The 26,400-nt window shown below is 44.1% G+C and overlaps 1 protein-coding gene across 2 annotated transcripts; it reads left to right on the top strand.

Moving 5' to 3' along the window:
- Positions 1–1,423: 1,423 nt before the first annotated feature.
- CFAP100 (cilia and flagella associated protein 100) lies at positions 1,424–25,926 on the top strand. Of its 2 annotated transcripts, XM_014604643.3 has the most exons (16): positions 1,424–1,544; positions 4,066–4,243; positions 6,921–6,995; positions 7,754–7,860; positions 9,035–9,227; positions 10,176–10,243; positions 10,931–11,094; positions 12,809–12,889; positions 14,650–14,831; positions 14,916–15,105; positions 17,493–17,562; positions 20,297–20,448; positions 21,270–21,405; positions 21,896–22,098; positions 24,584–24,677; positions 25,653–25,926. In XM_014604643.3, exons 2-16 carry the CDS (start codon positions 4,177–4,179, stop codon positions 25,764–25,766), a joined length of 1,896 nt encoding a protein of 631 aa, XP_014460129.1. In that variant the 5' UTR covers positions 1,424–1,544; positions 4,066–4,176; the 3' UTR covers positions 25,767–25,926. The 2 variants fall into 2 exon arrangements, with proteins under 2 accessions (XP_014460129.1, XP_059571786.1); XM_059715803.1 differs by lacking the exons at positions 6,921–6,995; positions 7,754–7,860; positions 9,035–9,227.
- Positions 25,927–26,400: the final 474 nt, after the last annotated feature.

Raw genomic sequence — 26,400 nt, 5'->3', positions numbered from 1 at the left:
ATTTCCAGACATATATCAAAGATCTTATTGCTCCATTTGACAGTATAAGTTTCTTTTTCTTTAAAAAAAAGAATCTCCATTGTAGTATAAAGTAACAAAACTTTAAGCAAGGCTAGCATGGAACAGAACAATAGCTATAGAATTCCCATCGCTCGGCATGAACAATGACTCCAGATATTAGAGTTATAGCTGTTCCAGTCTCCTAGATTCCTACATTTAATGCATTTCATTGTGTCTATTCACACCACTACCGCTGTCAATCTGCAGTTTCATTATAAATCTGTATTTCTGAACAAAGTCTGGGTCACTTAATACACGTCTAGAAGTGCAGCTCAAGTCAAATTTGTTCCTTGATTTTTTTTATTTTTTATAGGAAAATGGCTTTGCCATTTCCCTTCTGATTCACATCTACAGCATTTTGGGATATTTTCAAATAGACAGCTGTACTAAAACAGTACTAGATTGTCCTGTAATTTTCTGCATCCCTACTGAATGTGAAAGTATTTTCGTGGGGTGGAAATGGAAATTTCCTCCTTTACAAGCATCTTCCTCCTTTTACCCAAATCACTCATAGACTACAGTTCACAAAATCCAATACTTAGTAACCAGCAATTATGGGAAATCACGTACATGACAATGAAATAGGAAACGTCTGTTCTTTAAACAAAATTCCAGTTATTTATAGCATAGTATAGACTAGAGGTTCATATAAGCAAAACCATCTGCAAATCTGCCAGTGTGAGAAGCTATTTTAGAAAGCTCAATTGCTAGTCATCAACACAAAACATTAATAAATATGAAACTAATGTTGTCCCTTTGGGAGTAACATGGAAGAAAAGAAAACAAAGGCTCCATAAGATCCCAAAACCCTCCTTCAAAAACAAGAACAAAAAAAAAAAACCCTATATGCTTTTTTTCCTATATATTTCCAATACCAATACACTCTTAGAAATGAATAAGCAGAATATTTTGCTCTGATGTAATTGATTTTATATGAGCCCTTCTCATAAATACTGCTTTACAGCTCGACATTTGCTTCCTCATGTGATACAGATGGGGAAACTGAGGCAAGGGACGCTTATAACTCAAAGAGAAAACGACAAACAGGGCAGGACCCCAGAATTTCTGCTCTGGCTGCTTACAGATGACTGCCTCCCCTCTCTCTAATCACTGCGGTGATGTGGTTAATGCTCGCTCAGCAACATCCCCAGTGTGCTCATGAAAATGTTCCCTAGACTCCGGGGAGAAAGAGCCCGGGCCCAGCCGGCAGGAAGAACCCGGGGATGCGAGCATCTCCCGCCCCCCGCACAGACTCAGCAGCCCTGCCGCTCCTTCTGCAACAGCGCACCGAAGTGACGCAAGCGTTCCTTCCCTTATGACGTCGGGGGTCACCTGGCAACGGGGAAGAATGGTAGCCTTGACAACGCAAACAAGCGTGCAGAACAAAAGCAGCCGCGGAGCGAAGTGGAAGCTGCGGCAAGGGCTTGAGCCCGCCTCGCTGCGACTGCCCGAGGGGCGCGGATCCCGGCGGGGCCCCGAGCCGGGTGAGAAGCCGGGACAGGGAGGCGCAGCCTGCCCCCTTCTCCCTTGATGGGCATCCAGTGCAGCTTCTCACCGAGACCCTGGAAGCATCAGGCACTTTACTAGGGAATCACATGTAGTGTGTGTGTGTGTGTGTGTGTGTGTGTGTGTGTGTGTGTGTGTGTGTGTCTTTTGCTAGGGAATTCCCGTGTATGCGCATTTTACAAGGGAATCACATGTAGTGTGTGTGTGCATTAGTGTGTCTGTGTGTCTTCTGCTAGAGAATCATACATGTGTGCATTTTACAAGGGAATCACATGTAGTGTGTGTGTGTGTCTTTTGCTAGAGAATCATACGTGTGTGCATTTTACAAGGGAATCACATGTAGTGTGTGTGTGTGTGTGTGTGTGTGTGTACATGCATCTCTGTGTGTGAATTTTACTAGAGAATCACATGTCTGTGTGTCTGTTGCCAGGGAATCACATGGGTGCTCATTTTACTAGGAAATCGCATGTAGTGTGTGTATGTGTGTGTGTGTGCACATTTTACTAGGGAATCACATGTGTATCTGTGCGTGTCTTGCTAGAAAATCACGTACGTGCGCATTTTACTAAGGAATCACATGGGGGTGTGCACATTTTACTAGGGAATCCCGTAGTGTATGTATGTGTGTGTGTCTTTTGCAGGACATCCATCTAGAAAGGACCTGCTCTAGAGCAGCGTTTCTCAGCCCGCAGGCAGGGCCGGATTAACACATAGGCAAACTAGGCATATGTCTAAGGCCCTAAGTGAAGAAGGGTCCCAGATGTGCTTATTTTACATATTATAATTGTTGAGTGAAAACAAGTAGGGGCCCACACGTTTGTTTGCCTAGGGCCCACTAAAAGATTAATCCGGCCCTGCCCGTGGGTCGCGACCCAAAAGTGGGTCACAAGAATATATGCAAGGGTGGTGAAAAAAACATTAAAAATGGATCCTTCTTTAAAGGAGAAAAACATGGGAAACTGTGGCTTTTCCCTTGCAGGCAGGCAGGGTTCCAGCCTGCAAGGGACAGCTTGGGGGCCCCCCCATGTCACACACACACACTCCCCCTCCACCCCACACACTGGGGGGCTGGGGGCAGCAGGCCAGGAGTGAGGGGCACTGGGTCAGGACTGGCCATCAATGTTTACAAATGGGTCCTGGTACAAAAAAGGTTGAGAACCACTGGTCTAAACTAAAGTACAAGTCTTGTGATATTTTCCCTGTAGCATCTCCTGCCTTCCCTGTGCTGTTTAAATTCTTTACTTGGATTTGTACAATGTCTATCCAGTGCTAGGGCAACACAGCAACTGATGATTCATGCTATTTTTAGAATGACTGTGTACTTTTATTTAGCCTTTTTTTTTCTGCCAAGCAGGTTGATGCTGGGGAGATGTGGCTCATAAATGTATCCGTGCATTAAAAATAAGTACAGCTTGTTAATTGATTCATACACTACCGTTCGCTGCTATCAAGCTGCTGAAGCATAAAAAATGTCAGAGGCATTGACACATGCACCAGAAGATTGTAATGACACAGCAATTCTTCTTTTTCCATACAGAGCTTAATAATGCTCATTAGGTCTATTAGCACTTCTGTAGGGATTGGCAGTATTTCAAAGTGCTGTGCAAACAATAATTCATCAGAAAAACCTTGGCGACATTAACAGTTTGAAATTAACCATAGGGAAAGCCATAGGGTTTTATGATTTGTTAAGTGTGTTACAAAGCAATGTTTCTCTCAAAGAATTTCACAAAAAAGTCATTGCCACCTGCATATAACCTGGACCAGCAAGGGCCTGAGTACTACATTATGTTTCACTATAATGGCAATACACAATGTTCACTGTCCTGCAAGAGACCATCTGCATTAGTAGTATAGTAGGAAGGTTTTAGATCTCCAAAGTTTGTATTGAGAGGGTGTGAACTTCCAGATGTTTGCCACCTTCCTCCAACATATTCAAAGGAGTTTCTTATGTCATTATAGCAGAAGTTTGATGATGACATAGGCATACCATCCATACTGATCTGCTTAGAGCTCACAAAATAAACAGGAGAGCTGGATCAGACCCGTAAGGGAAGCCAGGTATCGTGGGAAGTGAGGCGGGTTCTCAAAGGAATGTTCTTCTTTCCCCTTGCCTTGGACCTGGAGCCGATAGAGCATGAAAGCCAAGTCAAGGATATAGGAGGTTTTAGGTTTTGGGTGGGAAGACAGAAGGGATTTTATATGCAGGAAGAAGAGGCTGTCCTTAGCAGAGGGGAGAGTGCAAATAATGGTGCTTAAAAATAGTCATAAAATTAGTACAAATGGAGGTGGATGCATTCTGCTCCCCATTACAGCAGTGCACATCTGGAGTGACCCTGCTGTCTGTGATGGAAATACACCAGGGCAAGTCATACATGCCCTTCCCCCACATCTAAGCCAGGAATGAGGGAAACTCAGCAGCTATATGTTTTGGTTAAGGAAAATTGGAAATAAATTCATTCTATCTAATGCAATAAAATAATTATGCTTTCTCCATAGAATCGCTAGTAGAGAGTATAATAGCACTGCAAGAACATCAGGAAAAAGAGTCTCAACTGCCAGCCAGGCCAATCCCTTCCCTAAAATCCATCAGGACAGAATTCCTACAGCATGTCAGCTTTGTCCCATACGCGTTCAATCCAGTCCCAAGAAACCTGCAGCTCCGGAGCCATTTCAAGTAAGAATCTTAAGCAGTAACTCACTTGCAAAGTACAAATCTAATGATGGGTTCATAGCATGAACTGGGGAATGGCAGGGGTACTCTGATCTGTGGTGCTAGATAGAGAGCATGAGAGTTGCTGTTAGTAATATTTTGCTCCTTATATAGCAGAAATGTGATGCCAAAACTAAACACAAGCAAATTCCTTTTAAGTATTCTGGGAGGGCGCAACAGGTATTTCCTGGCCAAAGATTTGTTACCTTTGGATATGCCCTCAAAAGGGAATTTAAACCACTCTGTGCCAAATTCACTGTCTTTAATCCGAATAACTCTACTTAGAATTTGTTGCAGAATTTGTACCTTTGGGTCTGAAGCAAAGCCTCCTGAAGTCCATGAAAACACTCCCATTGATGACTGTGGGCTTCAGGTCAACTCCTATGTATGTACATATTGCTTCCTTCTTCCACCATTTGTGGAGGTCCTGGGCAATAGTCTTCCATGAATTGATGTTGGTGTTGCATTTGTTCAAGTTGGCGCTTTCTCTGCCCTCCTCTTAAGCGTATACCTTAACTGAGTTGGGACAATAAAACTTGCTTCAGGAGTCTGGAGCCTGTCATACAGATGATGTGACCGGCCCAGCGAAGTTGATGTTGGATGATCATTGCCCTCAATGCTTGTGGTGGTTGCTTGCCATAGGGCACTGATGTTAGTGTGTCTATCTTTCCACTGGCCTTGAAGGATTTGCCATAGGCAGCACTGATGGTACTTCTCCAGCAACTTGAGTGTCTTCTGTATGTTGTCCATGTCTCAGCTCCATACAATAAGGTGGGGATCACAACTGCTTGATAAACCATGAGCCTGGCTTTGTATCTGATATTGCAATCTCCAAGCACCATTTCCTCAGGCATCTGAAGGCTGCTTTGCTCATTTGAGATGATCCTGGATTTCTTCCATGTCAGCCTTCTGCAAGAGATGGCTTCCAAGGTATGGGAAATACTCAATGTTCTCCAGAGTCACACCGTGACTCTGAATTACTGGAATCAGGGACTGCTCATTAAGAGCTTGTTGATGGAGGACCTCAGTTTTCTGAATGTTAGGCATCAATCCCATTTTCTTATATGCCTCAGGAAAGACATCAGTTGCCTGAAGGTCTGCTTCCGAGTAAGCATAGCATCATCAATGTACTGGAGCTCAATGACTGAGTTCAGGGTGGTCTTGGTTTTGGCTTAGAGCTGGCAGAGATTAAACAGTTTACCATTCATTTGGTAGTTTAGCTTCACTCTGACTGGAAGCTTGTTGGTGGTCAGATGTAGCATCATGGTGAGGAATACTGAGAAGAGTCTTGGAGCAATGATGCAGTCTTGCTTAACTCCCGTCTTAACCTCAAAGGGATCTGTGATAGATCTGTTACTAGGAACCACCACTTTCATACGTCATGGAGCATTGCCCCAAATGGAGGAAGAGGCTGCTGCAAGGATCTCAGCACTTTGAAACCTTACGGGAACAACAAGAGACTGGGAGGGGCAGAAACGACATGTCCAAATGAATCAAGAATCCGGAGCCACCAGATTCACGTGCCTGAGTTACAACATAGTGTCACTCCCGAATTGGCCTCGTCAGCCACGTTCAGACCCACAGATAAGACAATCATGGAAGACATGCCAATGAGGAAGAGGAAAAGAGAGGACATTGCTACATTACCAAAAGAAGTCCTGGTGTATGGATGTTGTGAGCCCTTAAGCTAGGATACCATGTCTTCAACCCATCCGAAAGCCTGGCTTGCAGTTGGATTAAAACCTAGTGAAAAGAAGTAGGCACTGAAACATGGAGGAATTTATGTTTTAGAGGAGATTTCTGGGTAATCGTGTCCTGGGTCCTGCTATTATAGGCAACCATGTCATATAACCCTGTTTGTAAACTAACCAGACTTCATGTTAAAAATAATTAGTCCCCACTACTCCAACTGGAAGGCTGTTTCATAACCTCCATTCCCCTGAGGCTTTGGAGGCTTTTCCTGATTTCCAGCCTAAATTTATTCACAGATGTATTTTTTTACCTGAATAAATTGTCCTTTTTCCCATCAAAAACCACCACATGGTTCAGCACAAGATGTGAAAAATGACCTCACTCTGATCAGGAAATGACCTTGAGGTCGGATTGGCAACAGGCTATTGTGTTCATTTCCCTTCAGACCAGCCCTTCAGTCTGGATTGGAAAAACATGCTCTGGTAACGTATCTCACAGAGTCTCTTCCCCCAGATGCTGGGGTGGCTTGCATACATTTCAGGTCAGTGGAACTCAAAGTACAAATCCCAACATCCCAGCAACAGTGCAGCCAAAGGGTGCAAAACTATTCAAAAACCTTATTTTCGATATGTTCTGAATATAAGTGTAACCCCTCACGTGGAGTTGAGTAACAAGCATTCCCCATACAAACCAGACAAAGCTACTAAAAGGGAAAAACAAGCTGTTCTCCCTGACCAAGGTAAGGATGTTGAGGGAACTAGGAGGAGAGGCAGGGGCTAAAGTGCACAATTCGCAGTGACAGGCTTCCACAGCTACTTGTAGGTGAGGTCTATGAAAAGGCAATAAACACAAAGCTTTGGAGATCATTCCTATTGCTTCAGGCATTGCTTGTTCTACAATTTGCATTGGCTATTGATGGCTATTGATTCATTGTGTTTTTTTGGATCAGGATCAAGAACAATATCTCAGCAAACAGCATCACAATCTCCCAAATCTGGAATGGAAGCAACAGCTACACCTTCAGGTAACCTCAGGAGGCTCCTTCAAGTTTTAACTGTTAGCAATGGGTCAAATCTGGAAACTGTTCCTTATGTTTCTATCCAACATTAGCTTCAGGGTGAGCTCTCCCAAAGTATAACACTGAGTAAAGGCTTTAGGACTTGGCCCCAGGGAAATGGACTGGGGAAGCGAAGAGAGGAACAGTGAGGTCTTTGCTTTGCCGTCACAGGCTCCTCAAAATACTGAAAGCATGCTACTTTTTAATGCTATATGTAAGAGGGTCCATCAGCGATACTATGATAGAGTAAACTCCTTTAATATGGCCAAATCCTGGTCTCCTTACTTGGAGTTTTTATTCTGTTTACTCAGGTAGGATTTGCAATGAAAAAGCATTAATGCAATAATATTCATCAGTACTTTTTGTGACGTAGTCTGATACCTAAGATGAAGGCACATTACAAAAGGAAATTGTTTTTCAGGAAGTCCAGACAGATGGAACAGGTTCACGTGTAGATGCTTAGATGCCATTTATGAGCCTTGCAGGTGGAATAGGACCAGGCTTTTGCTGTTTTGCCCCTTGTGAAGTCTCCATTTCTAGGGAAGTTTACTCTGAAAATGCTTGTCTCCACAGGGAACAATCCCATATTTGGAGATCTGTTATAAACTGACGTCTGTTTAAAATACGTTGGACAAGTTGAATAGCACTAACATGACTTTGATCAGAACAGAGCTCATAATTTTCACTACAAAGAGATTCTGCTAACTGTGTCGTATGTCTTACAGCATGCACAGATGAGGATGAGTCACAGATGATGAAAAACCCATTTAAAATCCCTTCAGATACTGATATCTTCCTATTAAGAGACAAGGAAAGAGAAAAAGCTAAGAAGGTATGGATAAAAAAAGAAATGGAGGAATGCATATAAAAGCTAAAAAGGCTGAAATGCATTGCAAATAAGATGACTGCATGCATAAAGGCTGAATAAAAATTAAATTGCTGTATAAAGGAACATCATAGACCAGACTCTCCGCTGATGTAAAGCAATGTAGATTATCTGAAGCCAGCTGGAACCTAGTGAAGTTAATGGAGCTAGGCTGACTCATACCAGCTGACAGTCTGGGTGGACATTTAATGGCTATTCTTACACATATTGTTTTGGATGGCTTCTTTTTTTTTCGAACAAGTAATGGCAGATGGACCATTCCTGTCCCTGTTAAATAAAGCAGCTGCCATAGGCCCTTCTATTTCTCCAGCATTGATCCAGTTTCCCAGATCTCCCATTTTGAAGTTAACCAGGCACATCCCTTTCCTTGGACAGCCTGCATGTTAGTGTTCAGTGCTAGCTTCTGAACACTCAGCTAAACAGATGCTTTGGATGGAAGGATAAATGAATTCAGGGCCCAAGGTCCCTGGAAGGGGAAAACACACCCTCCCCAAATGGAGCTGGTGGTGGGAGCGCACCCAGTACCATGCTTTTTGACTCCTCACTATCTTGGAGGGCTTTTCTTATGGTTGCTACAGGGCGAGGAGACTGAGTGAAGTTTCTGACAGCCCAGCTATAGCAGGACTGTTCCCTAAGGGACTGCTGACACAAGGCAATACGGTGGAAGCCATGAGCTTCTGCCTGTAGGTCCCTTGAATTTTGGTTGGTCCTAGAGATTAACTTCTTTTGGATGGAAGGACAAATGCTATCCCAGTAATGGACAAATGAACAGGAGATTCTCCAAGTCCCCATTCTCCCACTCAGGAACAACCCACATATGAAAACACGGGCACTGACCATGTTTAGACTGGTTAAAATACAGCGCGAGGGAGGATCTACAGTAAGACTCTGTAAGCTGAGGGCTGGAAATGCCAAGAAAAGAGATAAAGTGTTTTGGCTGCTCCCAGTATCCCTAGTAGTTATGGGAAGAAACTGAGATACTACACTTCAGCTGAATAGGCAGAAAAACAACCTAATGGTGAGATTTGCTACAGGGTGAAAATCTTGAGTTATTGAAATCTATTCTGGACAAAGTACTTGACAAGTATAAGGTGACCACTTAATTGAAGTCTCACCATAGGAACGTCAGCGAAAAAAGACCATGAAAATCCATGAGAAGATGACCTACTCCAGTATGATGAATGTAAAGCAATCAGAGTTCAAGAAACAGCTTCAGAAGGAAGAGGAGGAAGAGGACAGAGAACTGGCAGCAGAAACAGAGCGAATGAGAGCCCTCCAAGAAAGTCTCTCATGGAAGATAGCAGTGACCAAAGGTAGGAAATGCACATGATGGACTAAAACAAAGCCACGTAGGGAGAATGAGAGCTGCAAGGTTTCTTGTTTCTTGACCTCAGCACTGCTGCCAGGGAAGCAAGTCATCACAGGCTTTGGCTTAGGGATCCTCAAGACTCTGGGGTGTGGAAATCTTTCTGCTGAGTTGTGATCTAGCAAAGTTGCACTTTGCTGGGCTTAAGGGCAAATCGTAATACTGATCTTGTGAAAGGTAAGAGGAGATTTACCAGTGACTGACATAGGACCAGGATTTGGCTCTTCTGGAAAGGGGTGATTTTCCACTCTCTTATCAGTTTGATCCTGACACTGATGTAACTCCATTCTAGTCAGTATAAAGCTGACTTATCTGGAGAATGGAGCCCAAGAACTACACCTCTGCCTTCCTTGTTGCTTCATATACACCCTCAAGCCTCAACCTCTGGTTTTATGTGCTTTGTCTCCTTTTTTCTAAGCTTTGATGCTTAAATGCAGTGTTGAACACAGACCTTAATAACAAAAACCAAATGCCACAAAGGCTAAGAGCTCTGCTCTTTAAAGCAATTATCTGGAACTCTCAGCTTCAAAAAATGATCCTGGTTTTTCTGTCAGCTAAAAACACTCTGACCCCATTCAAGTGCTGAAAGGCTCCCACATCTTTGCTGGTCCTCTAGTCAAAGTCAAGGTCATTCAGCTCACTTTCTGCTACCCATCTCCTACCTGGCTTTCCTCTCCAGCAGACAAAGATCCCAAGCTTGATATAACCTTGTCCAAAAGATACTGTATAATCAGGACTTCTCATTCAGGTCTCAAGCACAGACATCTGCCCCATCAGAATGAGCCCCCATTATGAAATACAGGTTTGCATTTACCCTCTGTTTGATTGCTGTGTTTTTTTGCCTTGACTCCATGGTCCCCCTCCCACACCCACAACTTTTCTTCCATCATTTCAGACCAGCAGGTGGAAAAAGAGAGCCTGCATGAATATATAAACAAGAAAAGGGAGATGTTTCGTATGCAGGTAAATGCCTCTAGTTTATAAATACGATTTCATTGAAGCAACTATGCTGTGACCTCTTCTCTTGCATGTTTTTATTTCAAATAGGGCATTGCATAGTGCTTAGAAGAGGGAACCGGGGAGCTGGTCTCAGTGATTATGTTGGTTTTGTGGCTGGTGCACTGTAGTGGGACTCAGCCCAAGACTTGCTGCATAGTCTTGCATAATTCACTTAATCTCTCATTGCTCCTCACCTGGAAAACAAAGTGCAGGGCGGCTGGGAGGATCAAATAATTAAAGTTTGTGAGAGACTCAGCTACTCAGACAGCACACCTAGACAGATAGGACCTGATAGCTCATTGCTACTCCAGTGTCACATCACTGTAATTCAGCTAAAGCCAAGCATGCTATCTAGTGGTTCAGAAAGGGAGCTGGGTTTTAATTCCCCTGGGTTCTGTTTTTAGTTTTCCTGTTAATTTGCTGTGTGACGCATTAAACACCTCCATGCCTCAGTCCACCCACTGCAAGTGAGTGTCTGGAGGCAAAAAGCTCTTTGAAATCCTCAACAAAAGCTGCTATCAAAGTGTGGTTATTTCTGTGTTTGATGTCATAATGGCAGCAGCAGCCAGAAAGGGACCAGCACTTTAAATAAACCAAGCTGAGTGGAGATTTGGAGTGAGTCACAAGGCTGCCTTTTTGGGTTGATTTCAGTATGCCATCGCAATAAAGAGAGATGAGATTCAGAAGCTGGAAAACCTAGCAGCTGAAGAGGAAGCAAAGCTGGAAAAGGCTGAACAGTACCTGGAGAAGGACGCCGCCATGTTTGATGATTTCCTGAAGGAGAATGATAAAAACTCCGCTCAGGCCCTGAAAATGTAACGCAAGTAGTGGGATAGCCCCTGTGGTCTCTGGTAACCATGTCTGAACATGGAGTGGTCTCACAGGGAAGACTCCTGCCATACCAGTGTTCCCACTACCATCTGTAGGAGCTCGATATATAGAGAGACTGCAGAGTCAAGCCCCCATTTATGGGTATCACTGTTTCAGTTCCAGTCCTAGGCGTTACACACAGGCCCTCCAAATTCAGACATCACACAGCAGATTGCTAAAATACTCCTTGCAGCATTCTGCCCATTACGTGCAATAAACTAAAGCTGTGGAAAGGAGGTACAAATGACATCAGCTGCTCCAACCCACTTCGGAGTCCAATGGGGAGATTTAACACTTAGTGAAGGTGGTGCTTCTACTGATTCCCAGCTTGAGTTTTCCAGACCGAGTAGTCACCTGTGGTCACCTTCTTCCCAGCCAGCAGCAGCAACTGCCCTTTGTCACTGAGCTGGCCCTTACTTCCACCCATTGCAAAAATGGTAGAGCAGCCTCAGCCAAATTCCCAAGCAGATGTTCTTCACCCATGGACCTCTAACTAGGTTCACACTGGCTCAACACAGTACAGACTCTTAGGACCAGATCCTCTTCCATCTATTACATACCTATTACATACCTAAGTAATACGTCAGCACCCAAGTGTGATCCTGTTCCACTGAAAAAACATGAATGTGGCTACACTAAGTCTGTGAGAAATACTGTGTTCTAAGTCACCTGTCCCAGACCCTGGTAAAGAAACATGACCATGGGAAATGGGTTGGAGGAGGGACTTCTGCTTCTCTATCATCCCTTATAATACCACACTCAAAAAAAATCATTTGAGACCTGAAATTCTTTCCATCTATCCCATAAAGGTGAATGGTGTGGGGGGAAATATTGTTACTGTTCACTGACTGGAGCACTTAGCTAAGTTTGAGGTATTGCAGGGGATTTCCATAGGGCGTTGCTTTGATGCAGTCTTGTTTATAAAGAGCATACAAAGTCCTGTTTCTCTGAGCACAGCATCAACCGAACCACGTGTTTGTCCACCATTCCAAGCCCCTTTCAGCCAGCACTCTGCCCAAAAATTTTTTGTTCTTTCTCCAAGATCTCCCCAATGCTCACATGCTCAGTGCTTGTTCAATTAGTGTCTGTTGCTCCCTTGTTTCCTTCTTCCCTTGTTCCTTTGGTCCATTCTTCTACAAACTTCCACAAAACGATAGGCAGCAAAACGCCCCCCGTATAACCATATGAGGCTTTGTTTTGGATGGTGGCATATGCCTGTGATTAGAGTGGGGGCTGCTGTTAATTTAGCTACCTAGTTCTATAAAGAAGCTTAACCTTTATTAATTAAAGGCAGCAGCTATGTCCAAATCATAACAGTGTGAACAGTGCCCTGGGTGAAAATAGAAACTATTTCAATCCAGTAGACAAGAAGTATCATAGAAGTGTAGAGAAGCTGAGAATGGAGCAAGCCACTGCAATCAGACTCTGCTCTAATTGTGACAACATTATTGGACACTGTGAAGGATAAATGGAGGGCTTCAGTCCTCCTGGCCATCAGGATGAACTTTGTATGGTGTATTTTCAAATATAAAGATTTCCTCATGCCCCTTTTATTTCCCCCCATTCACTACCCTTCTCCCCATGCCCCTCTAGATCTCCTGTGCTCTGCATATTTGCATGCTATTCCTGAAGTTATTTTTGTGTATTCTTCATCCCTAGTGCTGAGAGAGAAACCAAAGCAAAGATGGATAAAATAATAGAGATCCGTGAGCTTACGGCACAAATGATGAACATCCAAAGGTAACAACCCAGGGGACATTAGTGGGCATGTTTAACGAACCTTGTGGAACTCCATTCTGCGATATTGTCGGTGTCATCTGGAACTAAGTGCCGCAAGAGACCAGTTACATAATGGAGCAATGCAAATAAATTCATGTTGCAGCAACCTTTGATTGTGATGCAATCTCATCACAGTTGGATAATGCTGTCCTCACTACACTTATGTTCCTGTCCACTAAAAAAATAGCTGGGGCTTTAATGTTCTCCTCGATGACTGCAGTGCTTGCCCAATCCTTGCGCTCAGCCAGGCCCTTCCAATGATCCTAAAAAGAGTTACCAGACAGTGGGCCAATAATCAGTCTTGGTGTAAACTGGCACAATCAGCCGTCACTGATGTGCTGGCTGATGGCAATGTTGAAATGAGTTGGGCACGCTTTATAAATAGTGAATTTGTCAGACAATGCAAGTACAGAGGGCAGCCGGAAATTTGGGTTGAATTTGACAGGAAAAAAAAAAGAATGGGGAAAAATGTCAAACGCATTGAAATGTTTCATTTCAGGCAATAAATGTTTCTAAGGAAAAAGCTTCAACTTTTTTCTTTTGAAATGATCTTTTCATTTCCCAATCAACCTAAATATCAGCAATAAAGTTAAGAAACTCAGCAGTGATGTGAAACTGTTTGTTTGAGATCAAATAAAATGGTTTGGGTTGACCCAAAAAGAAATTTTTCAGTTTGGTTATTGCACCAAGAAACCTAAAAGTTTCCATTTTGGGTAAACTTAAACTGATGGTTGGTTATGGCTAAACTGAAAACTCCATTCTTCCATATCACAGCAAAGCAAAAGTATTCCTCCATGCTGGGAAGTGGCACACAGAAAGAAGGTTCAGGCTTTTTAAAATAATGAAAGCATGGTAATAAGGTAACTAGTGTATCTGTTTTATAAAACTCCCACAGTACCTTCAGCCACCTTAGATAAGGTTATAGATAAGATTTGGGATGGATGCTGGAGATTGGCTTTACTTAAAAACCCTGGAGATAAGGCTCACTCTGACAAATTACAATCTGAGGTAAATCTTCACTTCACTGGTGTATCAACGTATTTGCATCCCAAAAGCTTGATGTTCAGCTGTGCAGTTTCATTAATGAAGCTCTGCATCACTGTTGGGAACACCTAGAGACATTTGCATCTTAATTCTTTTAAGTGCTTGAGTGCAAAGGCAGGCTCCCAAATAGGTACACAACTGGGCGGCTAATAGACTTGCCAAGTTACATCTATTCTGCATGCAAATTGGCCATCATCGTGTGCAAATGATCAGGTGTGCATCTAAGATGTTGAACAATTTTTCTGTGTAAGCACTGTAATAGCATGCACAAATCTGGAATGTATTCACATCTGGAAATTATGGCCTTGATCTCCAAAGTCTCTGGGTTTTTTTCCCCAGTAGCTGAGCCTACTAGCTCGAGCTGAGCTTAGCTTAACTGTATTCTATCATCTCCATTGTAATTAAAGATGAGGCATTTCAGGATACCTGCACAGCACCTATACCTCTACTGGGTTTCTGTAGGTGCAGAGGTTAAATTGAAGCTGGGATAAGGAACCTGTCCTGCAGAACCAAGAGGGCTGAGGTGAAACCTAATGGTTGTCATTATAGCTTGCAGCTCAGACTCTCCCTGCACTCAACAAGTGAGATGGTGCTATTTGGATAAAATTGCTTTTCAGAAAAGTTTATCAGCACAGTCAAACCTACCTTCTGCAATCCATTTGCTGCCTCTCTCCTAGTGAAATATCCAGGCTTGAAGACACTCTGCAGGAGTACACGATGTACAGGGATTTCCTCTACCAGCTGTCTCCAAAAGAATGGCAGGAAGAATACGAAAAGAAGCAGATGAAGAAGAGGGAGATGAAAATGGCCTCTAGGGCAAAAGAAGAAAACACTTCCACTTTGCCCCCTGTGCCCAAAGGTATGTGCCTCCAGGAAAAGAATCGGACTGATCCTTACTGTACGCAGTTCCCCGCTTCTGAGTATATGTCCCTCTTGTGTTTAGGCCGGGAGCTGACATCACAGTCCAAACAAGGCAGGTTTCCTACCACCGGCTCTGCAGAACGTCCGAGTGTTGATTTCTCTGCAGAGGAGCTCGAACTCAGGCCTGTAAGCCAGAGCCAGAGGAAGGAATCCATCAAGCAAGGCAAAATGCCCTCAAAGCAGAACCCCAAGCCTCTGTCAGCAAGATGGGTGTAAGTATGAGACATGCAGCAAAGGCAATGATCGTAAATCCAGTTGAGATCTAAATAGGATGAGAGCAGACATAGGTACATGTAAGACAGTGCTTATCCTTTGCCTGCTGTGCTTCTTGAGAAAGTGGTCTGGATTCAATCACCTGGAAACGTCAGTACAGCAAATCAAAATGCAAGGGGCTGGACCTTCAGTTGCTGTAGGTCCACTGAGTTCAGTGGAGCTATCCCCTTATGTATCATCTGAGGGATCTACCCAGAGCAGTAGTGCCCAACCTTTTTGACCCCGCAGGCAAGATGAGTGGTGTGGGGTCCATCCATGGGCTGGATCCCATGCCGGGCCTGATCTGGCCATGTGCTGTCCTGATCTAGCCATGCCCCCACCTGATCCTGCACACCAGGATCCGTACACGTGCTGCTGCAGTCTGGCACAAGGGTCACGTTGTCTGGTTGGCGGGACTCCCTTCAGGTCCAGAAATTTGGCAGAAGGGGAGCAGTAATTAAGGCTGCTGCCACTCCCCCACTGTCAAATTTCTGGACCCTTGGGGAGCCCTGTGGGATGGATGACATGGCTCTGTGGGCCAAGTTTGGCTTGTGTGGCTTGAGCAAACCTTAGAGAGCCTTCTCTCAAAGATCCTCTGCAATGCCACACCCTCCTTCTGCCAGCCCCTCTGCCAGATGGCACAATACAAGGCTTCTCCCAGGCAGAAGATGAATGTAGATGCTCCAGTGCTGCCTTCTGGCTTCAACCAGAAGATGCAGCCCCATGGAGCTACCAGAAGGACAAGGAGTAGAAGTGCTGCACTCTGGCAAGTTGGGCTGTAGTTGCTGTCTGCTGCTACAAGAGGCTCTGGCAAGGAGGTACAGTGACCCCGGACCTTAACACCACAGCAAAACTTCCCTTTGGGTAGAAGTGTTGCTCTCAACTGAATTGCTGTTGCAGTCATTCACATCCTGTGTGGAAAGAAGCCCGGTGACTGTGGGACTGTCTTCCAGTCCCTCACCCACTCGTGTCTCTGGGCAGAGTTGCACTGGGCAGCATGCACTGACTCCTTGGACTTTTCAAGGATCGGTGGGTGCTGGCCGCTGTACTCTGCTTGGTGTACCCCCTCATAGCACTCGTTAACCTTTGACCTGTACTCCTAACCCTCTTTTCACATTTGTTGTCCCTGGAACCAGTTGCTGTGTTTCCAGTGAACTCCCTAATTAAGGGAGACTTGTAGTTTTCTTGCTGGCCTCAGGCCTACCATACCTTGGCACAACAATAGGCCAGTATGGAAAGTAGTTTCACTAGGTCTGAATTCACTGCAATAGCATCCTCTCTATTTACTTTTACCAGGCATTAGACTCAATTACTTAAGGTTGTAGTCAACCTATACTGGGATCAGGCAGAAGAACATTCCCTGTAACAGGTGCTTGCTAAGGACTGCCCTTGTAATCACAGTAACTTAGTAGCAGTGGCAAGTGGGAGAAGAAGACAAGGTTGACTCTCTAAAAAGGCGACTGGTGAGGGTTTGTAGGTCTCTTCATACAGGAAAACCATGGCTTTAGCGCCCCACTAATAACAGATTGCTAGCTGAATTTTTTCTTTGAGGGGCTGTTGCTTTTCATCGGGATTACTTCCAAGTAGGAACAAGGGAGCCTGTTTCAATACTGCTTGCTGGTGGCTACAGGATCACAACCAAAGTTATCTCATTAACCAAGCTTTCAAGTCACTCCATTTATCCCCTGGCCTCAGGATATGGGGATTAAAGATACACACACAATAGCCTCAGTTGCGTGGGGACCCCACTGTTTAGGAGAGGTGCTCTGAGCCTTTGGGAAGCTAAAGCACAGGGCTGCTGCATACCACACGTTCGACCAGTGGTTTTTCACATGAACCAGTACGGGCCATTACATAGGACATGGCTCATCCAGCAAATTCAGACCCAGACTCCCTTCAAGTTCAGGGCTGTACAGACCAGTGCTTTTGGTTCTGGCTTGCATCTGCTATTGCAACACTCGTGGAAAGGCCTTGCAACAATCAAATAGACCCCAGACTATTTAGACTGTAACTACTTTGGGCGGGGGCCATGTCTGTATACAGCCTATTACAACACAATCCTATCTGTAAGCAGGATTGCCAGAGGGGCTATTGCCATATGAATATTTAACAGAAGACCCCCAACCCTTTTAACATTTAAAGCACTATTTAGAAGCAAATATGGGTAGGTATTATACACTAGACATGGAAATAGCCTGCTATTTACAGCTAAAAACCAGAGGTTGTTTGCAGTTGTTATCAACTTAAGTAGCAGCTATAGTCATAATACACTTGCTGACAAGATCTCGTTTTACAGAGTTTGAGAAATCCTTTCTCTAAGTGCCTGACACCAGAAATCTGTTCACAGGAGCGAGACAGCTACACTAACGATGGAGAAAGCAGATTCAGTCTGCTCTGATGATGAGGATGAAGATGAGGTCAGTAGCCTTGTACTGAATGACTCGGCTATAAGATTTGTCTTCCCATACTTTCCTTCACTGGGTATTCAGGTTTCCTTTGCCTTCTTGCTATTGCTCATTCAATCATAGTGCTATTGTATCTAAAGATTTCCTTGTAAGCTCAAGCCTGTTTCCTTATCAGATATCTAGATTCCTTAGAAATTAACATCATTTAAATCCCAGGACACAGAGAATACTTTATTTCCTCTGTTGGGGGGGAAAGGGGGGGCACAAGTTTGTTAAGTGCTATATTTTGTCTGACACTGAAGTTTTGTAAAAGACTATAAATTCAGGTAGCATCCGCTCCATTTAATTTCCAAAAAAAATGAATAACCTCTTCTGCACACCATTTATGTTGTGAACCAAGGAAAATACCATGAGGGCAAGCTCTTGGAAAACAAAAAAACTAAACTAATGACAACACCGAGTGAAATGGAGAAAAGAAAATACTGAGCATAAATAATGCAAGTGAACTTCTAAAAATCCCCATCATTGTTAAAATAAAGGATTTTGAGGGAGCTCTTTCTTCCAAAAGCAGTCTATTTAAAGTCAGAAATATCCGAACCAGCATCAGCTGCAATTATGCATGCAAACTTGAATGCTGTACAAATGACCTTCCAGGCACCTCCATGACTATTTATGCCAGTTTAAAACCAGCTGCTACCAATACTCTTTTACTTTTTTGACCTCTCTGTGCGTACTGACATCTGGAGAGGTAGTTAAGAGGGGGGAAGGAGTCCTCCCGCTGAGACAGGATGGCATTATGGGTTCTTACCGGGTTCTGCGTAAGACTATGCTCGGCTCATATCCATCTCGTCCAGGTTCTTCTTTTTGCCTCTCTCCAGGTACTCGGATGCTTTGGTGAGTTAACAGTTTTAGCCAGTTGATCACCTGGCCAAAGCAGAAAGTCCTCCCTGTAGGGTGCAAAACAAGACCAGTAAAACTGGAAAGATCCAGAATTTTCCATCCAGGCTCTTTACTGGGATGCAGCCCTCTCCGAGGACCTGGCCATCTTCTGTTTCTTCTCCTTCCCCCATTCGCAGGGGTTTCCAACCCACTCTCCAGTCACACCGTGATGGAGTCCAGGACTTCTCCATGCTGTAGGGTCCACCTGGGATCTCAGGTTACGGACAACCCTCAGCCCTGCTTCTCTTCTCAGCCATTTTCTGCTGGACTCAGCAAAGAGCTCAGGTCTCCGGGCCTTGATCCTGCCTCTTCCCAGGACCGAACTGCTGCTCTTTTCCCAACCGATGCGCTTGGGCTCCTGTGAATAAAACTAGCTCAGGTTTTGCCTCCGACCTGGCTCGTCTCCTACTAAAAAGTTTTCTACAGAGAAATTGGTAGCATCCGAGTTACCCCTCTGTATGGATACCTCTTTGCTCTAATTTTGCTTACTCCCATTTAAGTCTGTTCCCAGGGAACTGGACTGGGAATTGGAACCAAATAAAACCCTTTGGCATTACTTCAATTACATTTAATTAAAAGGAAATCGCTTATCTAGTTAAACCAGGATAGATAGGCCATGAGAAATGGCTCTTTATGGCAGGATCTACTTTGTGATAGACTCGCCACCTCGTCTTGGTCATGTGGTTCAACTGAGACTACGTATCCCAGAATCCTTCAAATTACAAGGAGATGAGCCCTAACTGGGCTGCTTGGATCCTCTTAATGGAGCAGACTGCCCTGTTACAGGGGAAAAGGGAAGAAAAAAGTGCTAGAAACAGCCTAGCCCATAGGTGCTTGGAGACCAAGTCTTGTCACATCCCTTCTGAAGTGCCCACAACCCCCTCTGCTCCCACTGGCCCAAAGCGCTGCATGTCTGACTTGGAGCTAGGAAGGAGAGGGCCTTGATTCCCGGGGAAGAGGGAATGAGCCTGGGAAGAAGTCTTGCCAACTAAGCACTGTGGCATTGGTGGCTTAGGATGATGTAAGGCGCTAAGTGCAGATGTTCAGCTAGAGGGAGCCACAAGCAATCGTGGTCCTGTGGGTACCAGAAGGTTTGACCCAATACAAATAACACAGCAAAGGACTCGGAGCAGAACAACTGCTCCCACTGGTGTAAGATGCTGCTGTTAGGCATTTCCTCTCCCCTGTGACCCCACACCCTGCCTTCCTTCCCACAGAGCCCATCCTGCCCCTTACAGCATCACATTCAACCTCCTCCACACCCCGCTCTTCCTAGTCCCCTCTCCTTACTGTTCTCCTTCTCCATCCCTCCCTCCTCCTCAGCTTTGTGCCTTCTATTACACTACTGATCCTGGGGCACAATGAGACCAGGCAGCCACTCTCTCCTATACATTTAATAAAGCTCCAAAGAGCAAAAGAAAGGTTCATGACACTGTTCCTGTGTTGTCAAGGTGGAGCAGGTATCTAGAAGGCCCACATGTACCTAATCAGTATCTGTAATACTCCTCCACAATGGACACCTCTGCTTCCAGGGACCCTTCCTCCCATCTATGCAATATGAAAAACTCCCACACTGTTCCTCCCCTGAACCACTACCCACATCTTGCTTTCTTTCATTTATCATGTAAGCTCTTCGGGGCAGACAACATGTCTGAATCGCTCTGTGTACATGCTATGTAATTTACTATGCTGGGTAATAAGTGTGCGTAGAAGATGCAGTCTTTAGCCCAACTGCTGCATCCAGGTTGTTAATTGCTAGAAAGCTAGATACACTAAAGGAGCCAATATTCTTTATTTACCACCTCAGGCACCAGAGCTGTATTTTACAGATCCAAAGCAGCTGCTGAACATCTTCACCGAGCTGGAAGAGCAGAACCTGTCCCTCATCCAGAATTCCCGGGAGACCGAGGAAACTCTAGATGAACTGAAGCATGCTCTCACCACGACACAAAATAAAATGTAAGTAGATGAAGGATTCTGCATGCATTTCTGCTTTGGACTCTCCCCTGAATACACAGATCATAGTGCTCAAGATCATAGATGACCACTAGATGGTCCATGCAGAGCAGAATTAAGGAAGAGTCTCTTGCTTGTTGTGCATTGCTCAGATGAACTGTGTTCACCATGCCACTTTTGAGCTAGTGGGTTTGGAGGGGGCGTGTTGTGGGGAGTGGTCTGGCTTCAGGTTTGAGTTGGGCTCTTGATCCTCAAGCTACTGTTGGATGGAGAGCTGGGGTCTTGGGTGGAGAAGGTGAACAAGTCAACTTTGTTTCACTCTAGAAGCAACACCTGATGATCAGTCAAATAAAGCACAAAGGTATCTGCCCAATGATCTGGGCTGGAATAAACCCCAACGTTGACTGTCATTTAAATTAGAATCCTCTTCAGGGGAAATCACCAAAAAATCCACTTACAATTGGATCAAAGCCTTGCCATGGCAGGAGGCCAACATAGTGACTTAGGTGCATTTTTAGCTTGTTGTAAATACATGTAAATAGGAATCTACATTCTGTCTTAATTTATTGGTGTTCAGGTTTCAGACATTTAATAAAAACCCTCTGCAGTAAATGCCAACCCAGAAAGCCAGAATCTTCTTCTAGCTCTTGGAGATTAGAACTAATCTGAGCACAACCTGCAAACCAGAAGGGAGTGATGCCATGAAGGCATGAGGCTCCATCTTCCGGTAGGAGGGGGTATAGCCGTCACCTCCACCAACCCTGGAGGAAAGCTGTGTCCAAGTTGCACCCTTTTGAGACCTGGCTCCTTTCCTTCTGGATTAGGGGCCGAGAGATAGCTCAGCTAGAGCAGCTTGAAGTTACCCTGAAAGCCTCCATTGCCAAAGAAGAGGAGACAGCAAAAGACCTGGCAATCAAGGCTCAAGTCTTTTCCTTTGGAGAGTTCAAATCAGAGTTTCAGGTATGTGTGGAGATCAAGATCTGAGCCTATAGGAGACTGCTGAGAAAAGTCTCACCTTGCTGTTTCCCATGACAAAGCTGGCCTATGTAATACATTTCCTGAGGTGAGAGGTTAGCACCCTTCCTTACATGCACATTTTGGACCTAGAAGTTCAAAGTATGAACACCCGAGACAAGAAATTGAGGTTTACCAATGGAATTAAAATTATTTAGCTGACTATACTAGGGAGGTCCTTAGCTGGTATACCCATCCCAACTCCAATGGAGGGGGCTGGGTTGGTGTGGGTGCTTCGACACAGTTGACATCCCAGAGGTTGCACATTTCAGACCATAACAGAAGTGCTCACAGCACAGCCCTGTCAGATTCCAGTGAACCTCCAAATTCTGCTAAATATCTTGTCACAAGGACATGAAAAGGAAGGAAGGAACTTCAATGGAGCTGAAAGAGTTTACACCAACCAAAGCCTTTCCCCTTGATCTTTTCTCTATAGGAAAAAATGTTGGCAAGTCTGAGCAAAAAAGTGCTGGAAGTCTATCGACGTTGTATTGGAGAAAATGACGCCAATCTGGGAACCCTGCAGATGCTAACAGTCATAGAGCACCAACTGGATGACCTACTGGAGTGTCTGGAGAGAGTCCCACAAGCAAAGATAGAACAGGCTGAGAAAACCAAAGAAAAGGAGCGGAGAATGAGGTAAGAGGAAATGCTACCCCAAAACTGGCATTTTTTCTGTCTGGGCACCATCACTTTGCCATTCTAGTTTAGTTTGAACAGCATCTTTGAAACTCCAAAGGTAAAAATAAGTCAGGGAAACTGCTCTCACATGTCAAAGCAGACTGAGGGTGCACAACAAAAAGTCCATATATTACTAATAAATTATTGGTAGCACTGAAGTGATGTAGCTGTGAGGCAAGGATTTTTTTGGAACATCTTTTATTGGACTAATTGCATGGTTGGGGTAAAATTGGACCAGCTTTCAAATGCAATTCCTTGTCCAACTTTATTCCAACCATGTAGTTGGTCCAAGTAAAAGATATCACCCAAAAAATCCTTGTGTCTCAGTAAGTGATGATGAGCTGAGCTACACTTCTAAGAGAGAAAACTATAAACAAAGATAGCAGTAGCTAACTTAAAAGCTGATCAAACAGAAAAGAATTATTCTGCTGTTTCACCCCTATTTCCATCTTGGTAAGATAAAGGAACATCTGCTGTACAAGGACTTCTCTGTACTATAGTGGTTGGGGAATTCTGCAGCACTGGCAAACTGAAATATTTTTGCTTTGACAAAGCCACATACCTAGCTCCATTTCCTACACAGCACATGTGCACGTACAAAAATGCACGCTCATAAGATGAGGTGTGCTCTCATTGACTTCAAAGATTTCATAGACTTCTAGGGTCAGAAGGGACCTATTAGATCATAGAGTCCAACCCCCTGCCCTGGGCAGGAAAGAGCGCTGGGGTCAAGTAACCCCAGCCTGGTGCTTGTTTATCTCCTTTTGAACACCTGCAAGGTAGGGAAAGCACCATCTCCCTTGGAAGCCCATTTCATATTTTGGCAACCCTCACCGTAAAGAATTTCTTCCTGATGTCCAGTCTAAATCTGCTCTCCTTCAGTTTATGGCTGTTGTTTCTAGCAACTGGTAAATAGAGTATCCCCTATTCCCTGCTGACCCCCCTGATTAGTTTGTAGACAGCCACGAGATCACCTCTCAGCCTTCTCTTGCAGAGGCTGAAGAGATTCAGGTCCCTCAATCTGTCTTCATAGGATCTTACCTGCAGGCCCTCAACCATACACATAGCCCTCCTCTGAACCCTCTCCAGGTTATCCACACCCCTCTTGAAGTGTGGTGCCCAAAACTGGACCCAGTACTCCAGCTGCAGCCTCACCAATGCCGCATAGAAGGGAAGTATCACCTCCCTAGACCTGCTCATAATGCACCTACTAATGCACCTTATTACCTTGTCACATTGGCGACTCGTTCATTTTTGTGTCTACCATGACTCCGAGATCCCTTTCCGCTGCTGTGCTACTTAAAATGGTACTTCCCAGTCTGTAGGTGTATTGGTGATTCCTTCTCCCCAGATGCAGCACTTTGCACTTACCTTTGTTAAATTGCGTCCTATTCTGATCCACCCACTTCCCCAGTCTATCCAGATCCACCTGAATTCGCTTCCTACCCTCTAGTGTGTTTACTATACCCCATAGTTTGGTGAAATGCTGTAGGCCAATGACAATTCATAGTGCAAGCAGCACACTAGCAATCAGATCGTGGACTATATGAAGACACATTTAGGGGGGTCAGTTCTATCACAAATACAATGGAAAGGGTGGAAAAAGGTGTAATTTAAGCATCATATTCCCTGTATCTGCTTCTCCTTTTCTCTACTCAAAATTCAAAGGTTGCTCTGATGTCTCTGCCTTCTTTTGCTATTTTACAGGGCTGTCCAGGAAATCAGGGTTGCATTCTCCCAAATAGCCATCTACCCAACCCTGCTGAAAAGCAAAATGTCAGGGAATGAAGTTACCCAAAATGAAAAAATTTAAAACTAGGTAGAATTTCAAGAAAATATTGAGAAACAAAAATGCATTGGCTTCCTTTCCACTGCAGTTGAGTATACAAGGAAGGAAGCCCACTTTGGTACATGAGGCAAAGCAGTCTGCTAAAGATTACCACTTGACATACTCAATGCTTTACTTCCATAGATCTTATTAGAAGCATTGTTCTATTGATTTGCACTTGTGTAGTCATTTACATCATAGGATATCAAAGCCAACTCTTCTATTTGGTAGCATTTTGCACTCACGATAAGAAAAAGCACCAGTTACAAGGTAAGCACTTAACATCCCACAAAGTATCGTTAGCCCTATTTTAGGGTGCAAATGCCTTGCTGAAGATGCAACAAGTCAGTGACAGATCTAGAAACAGAACTGTGCTTACCTGCTAAGTCCACTTCTACACTTCTCCATTTAAGCATTCTTTGCGCAGGGGGGAATCAATTGCACTCAAGTGCATTCAGTTTAGAGTTACAGAACTGCTCTCAGAGCTAAATGGAGCACTCCCTGCATTAGAAGTTGGGCTTGTGCCTTTGTCTTTCTTACTGGAAATCTGGATAAAAAAAAAAATTCAGTTCTGCCTATCATTAACTCATGTGCTTTGCTCAACTCTTCCAAAAGGCTCAGGGATGAAAAAATAAAACAACAGAGACAGCTGCAGGAGGAGAGGATACAGCGGGCACTGGCAAGAGCACAAGCTGATATAAAGAAAAAGGTAATCCAGTGACTTCTTTCCACTGGAGTGGAATCCATAGGAAAAGAAGCTCCTTGGTTCACAAGCAATTCACAATTGCCCTTACGATACAGCTTTGGGCAAGCATCTCAGCTTATGTAATGATTAGAGGGGCCTGGAATAGCAAAATAAAACCTCAGCTATCCTTCCAAGGGTACCTCAAGCCCTGGTACTGGTGCCAAAGAACAGGCAGATCTATCACAATTTGCCTGGATTAAGTTTACACCGAGGGCTGTCCCAGACCTGAAAGCAGCTCAGGAGGACCACCTTCGCCCTGCTGCTGTTCCTGGGCTGCCCTGCTTTGACCTGCACCTCAGAACCATAGAACAGGATCTCTGCCTGCCACTGGAGTTATACCTATTTGGTACCTCTGAAAAGTCATGTCATTATGAATACAGCTGTATAACAGAAAGGCAAGACTGTACCAATTTTTTTGAGCACAGTTAAACTGATAACTTGTTCAAGGTCATGTGCTTTAAAAAAAAAAAAAAAAATCACAGCAGAATGAGAATAAAGCAGATGCTTTGGATCCAATTATTCTTCAATTAGCGAAGAATAATCATTTTTCACTAACCGCTGAAGTGTTCTACATGCTTCACCAGCATTTCCTTTCACCATTTAAAGCAGGAAGGGATAGATAAGGTTTTAGTTGGACTATTTTTAATGCAAATGCTAAAAATCCTGAAGTGCAGGAACTTTGTACAAGCCCAGAAAAACAGACAATGACAACACACCAGTACAGCCCTGAGCCAACCTAAGAGCAGTTTTCATTAGCAAAAATTGACACGAAGGCAACAGAGGGAGCAGTGGAAGTTGTTATTCAGAAAGCAGGGGGTGCTGTCCTTTCTTAAAAGGAAACCTTAAGTTGTTGCAGCAGAACACGTCTTTAAACAATTTGTACTTGTGCCCGAAGTATTTGCTTTAATAAGCTCTGGCGTGCTTTTTGTTTCTTTGCAGACTGGCCGAAGACTGGTGTTTCGTTCTGAGCCTCCCCCCATCAAAGAAAAGGAAGATGAGAATCAAGGGCTAATTGATAAAGAGAAGGAAGAGGCTCTCTACTACTTCACTTAATTTCTCAAGTAAGATTAGGCCAAGTAGATGAGAACCAGTTGTGCCAAACAGAATGCTTTTTAGTTGTATTCCAGGGCAATCTCACGATAAAACTTGTGCTTTTTGAATTACATAGAAACTTTGCAATAAAAGATTCTTCATTTTTGCTAACCCCATCGCCCCAGATGAGTACTGTTTTCATTAAGCCCGTTCTTGAAGCCAAACAATGTTGCTTTAAGTAACTGTTTACCGAGGAAAATAAAACTAAAGCAACTCCAATTTTGCATTTGGACCTTCTGTCAGCAAAAAGATTTTTCATGAAAGTTACTCACGCCAGTAGCAAGATCCCTGGAAACTTGGGAAATAAGATTTATTATACAGTTGGATGATATCTTAGTTATGGCAAGACAAAGCTAGACTCCAGCCAGATGTTTGTTACAAACCTCATGCCTATGAGAAAGTATAAAAACAAAGGCGATACCCCCTCCCAGGAGGGGAAGTTTTTGGGCTGCATTAGGAGTTCCACCCCATTAGTACTGAGCCTTCTATAGTTGAGAGGGGACAAAGAACAAGCACTGCAGAGGGAGAGAGCTATCATGTATTTGTTTTGCGTGAAAGCCTAACTGCAAGAGATGTAGTTGCTCATTATCAAGAA

This window comes from Alligator mississippiensis, chromosome 12 (genome assembly GCF_030867095.1).
Source record: "Alligator mississippiensis isolate rAllMis1 chromosome 12, rAllMis1, whole genome shotgun sequence".
Taxonomy (NCBI): Eukaryota; Metazoa; Chordata; order Crocodylia; family Alligatoridae; genus Alligator; species Alligator mississippiensis.
Note: the sequence above shows the minus strand (reverse complement) of the source record. Positions and strands in the feature narration are given on the sequence as shown.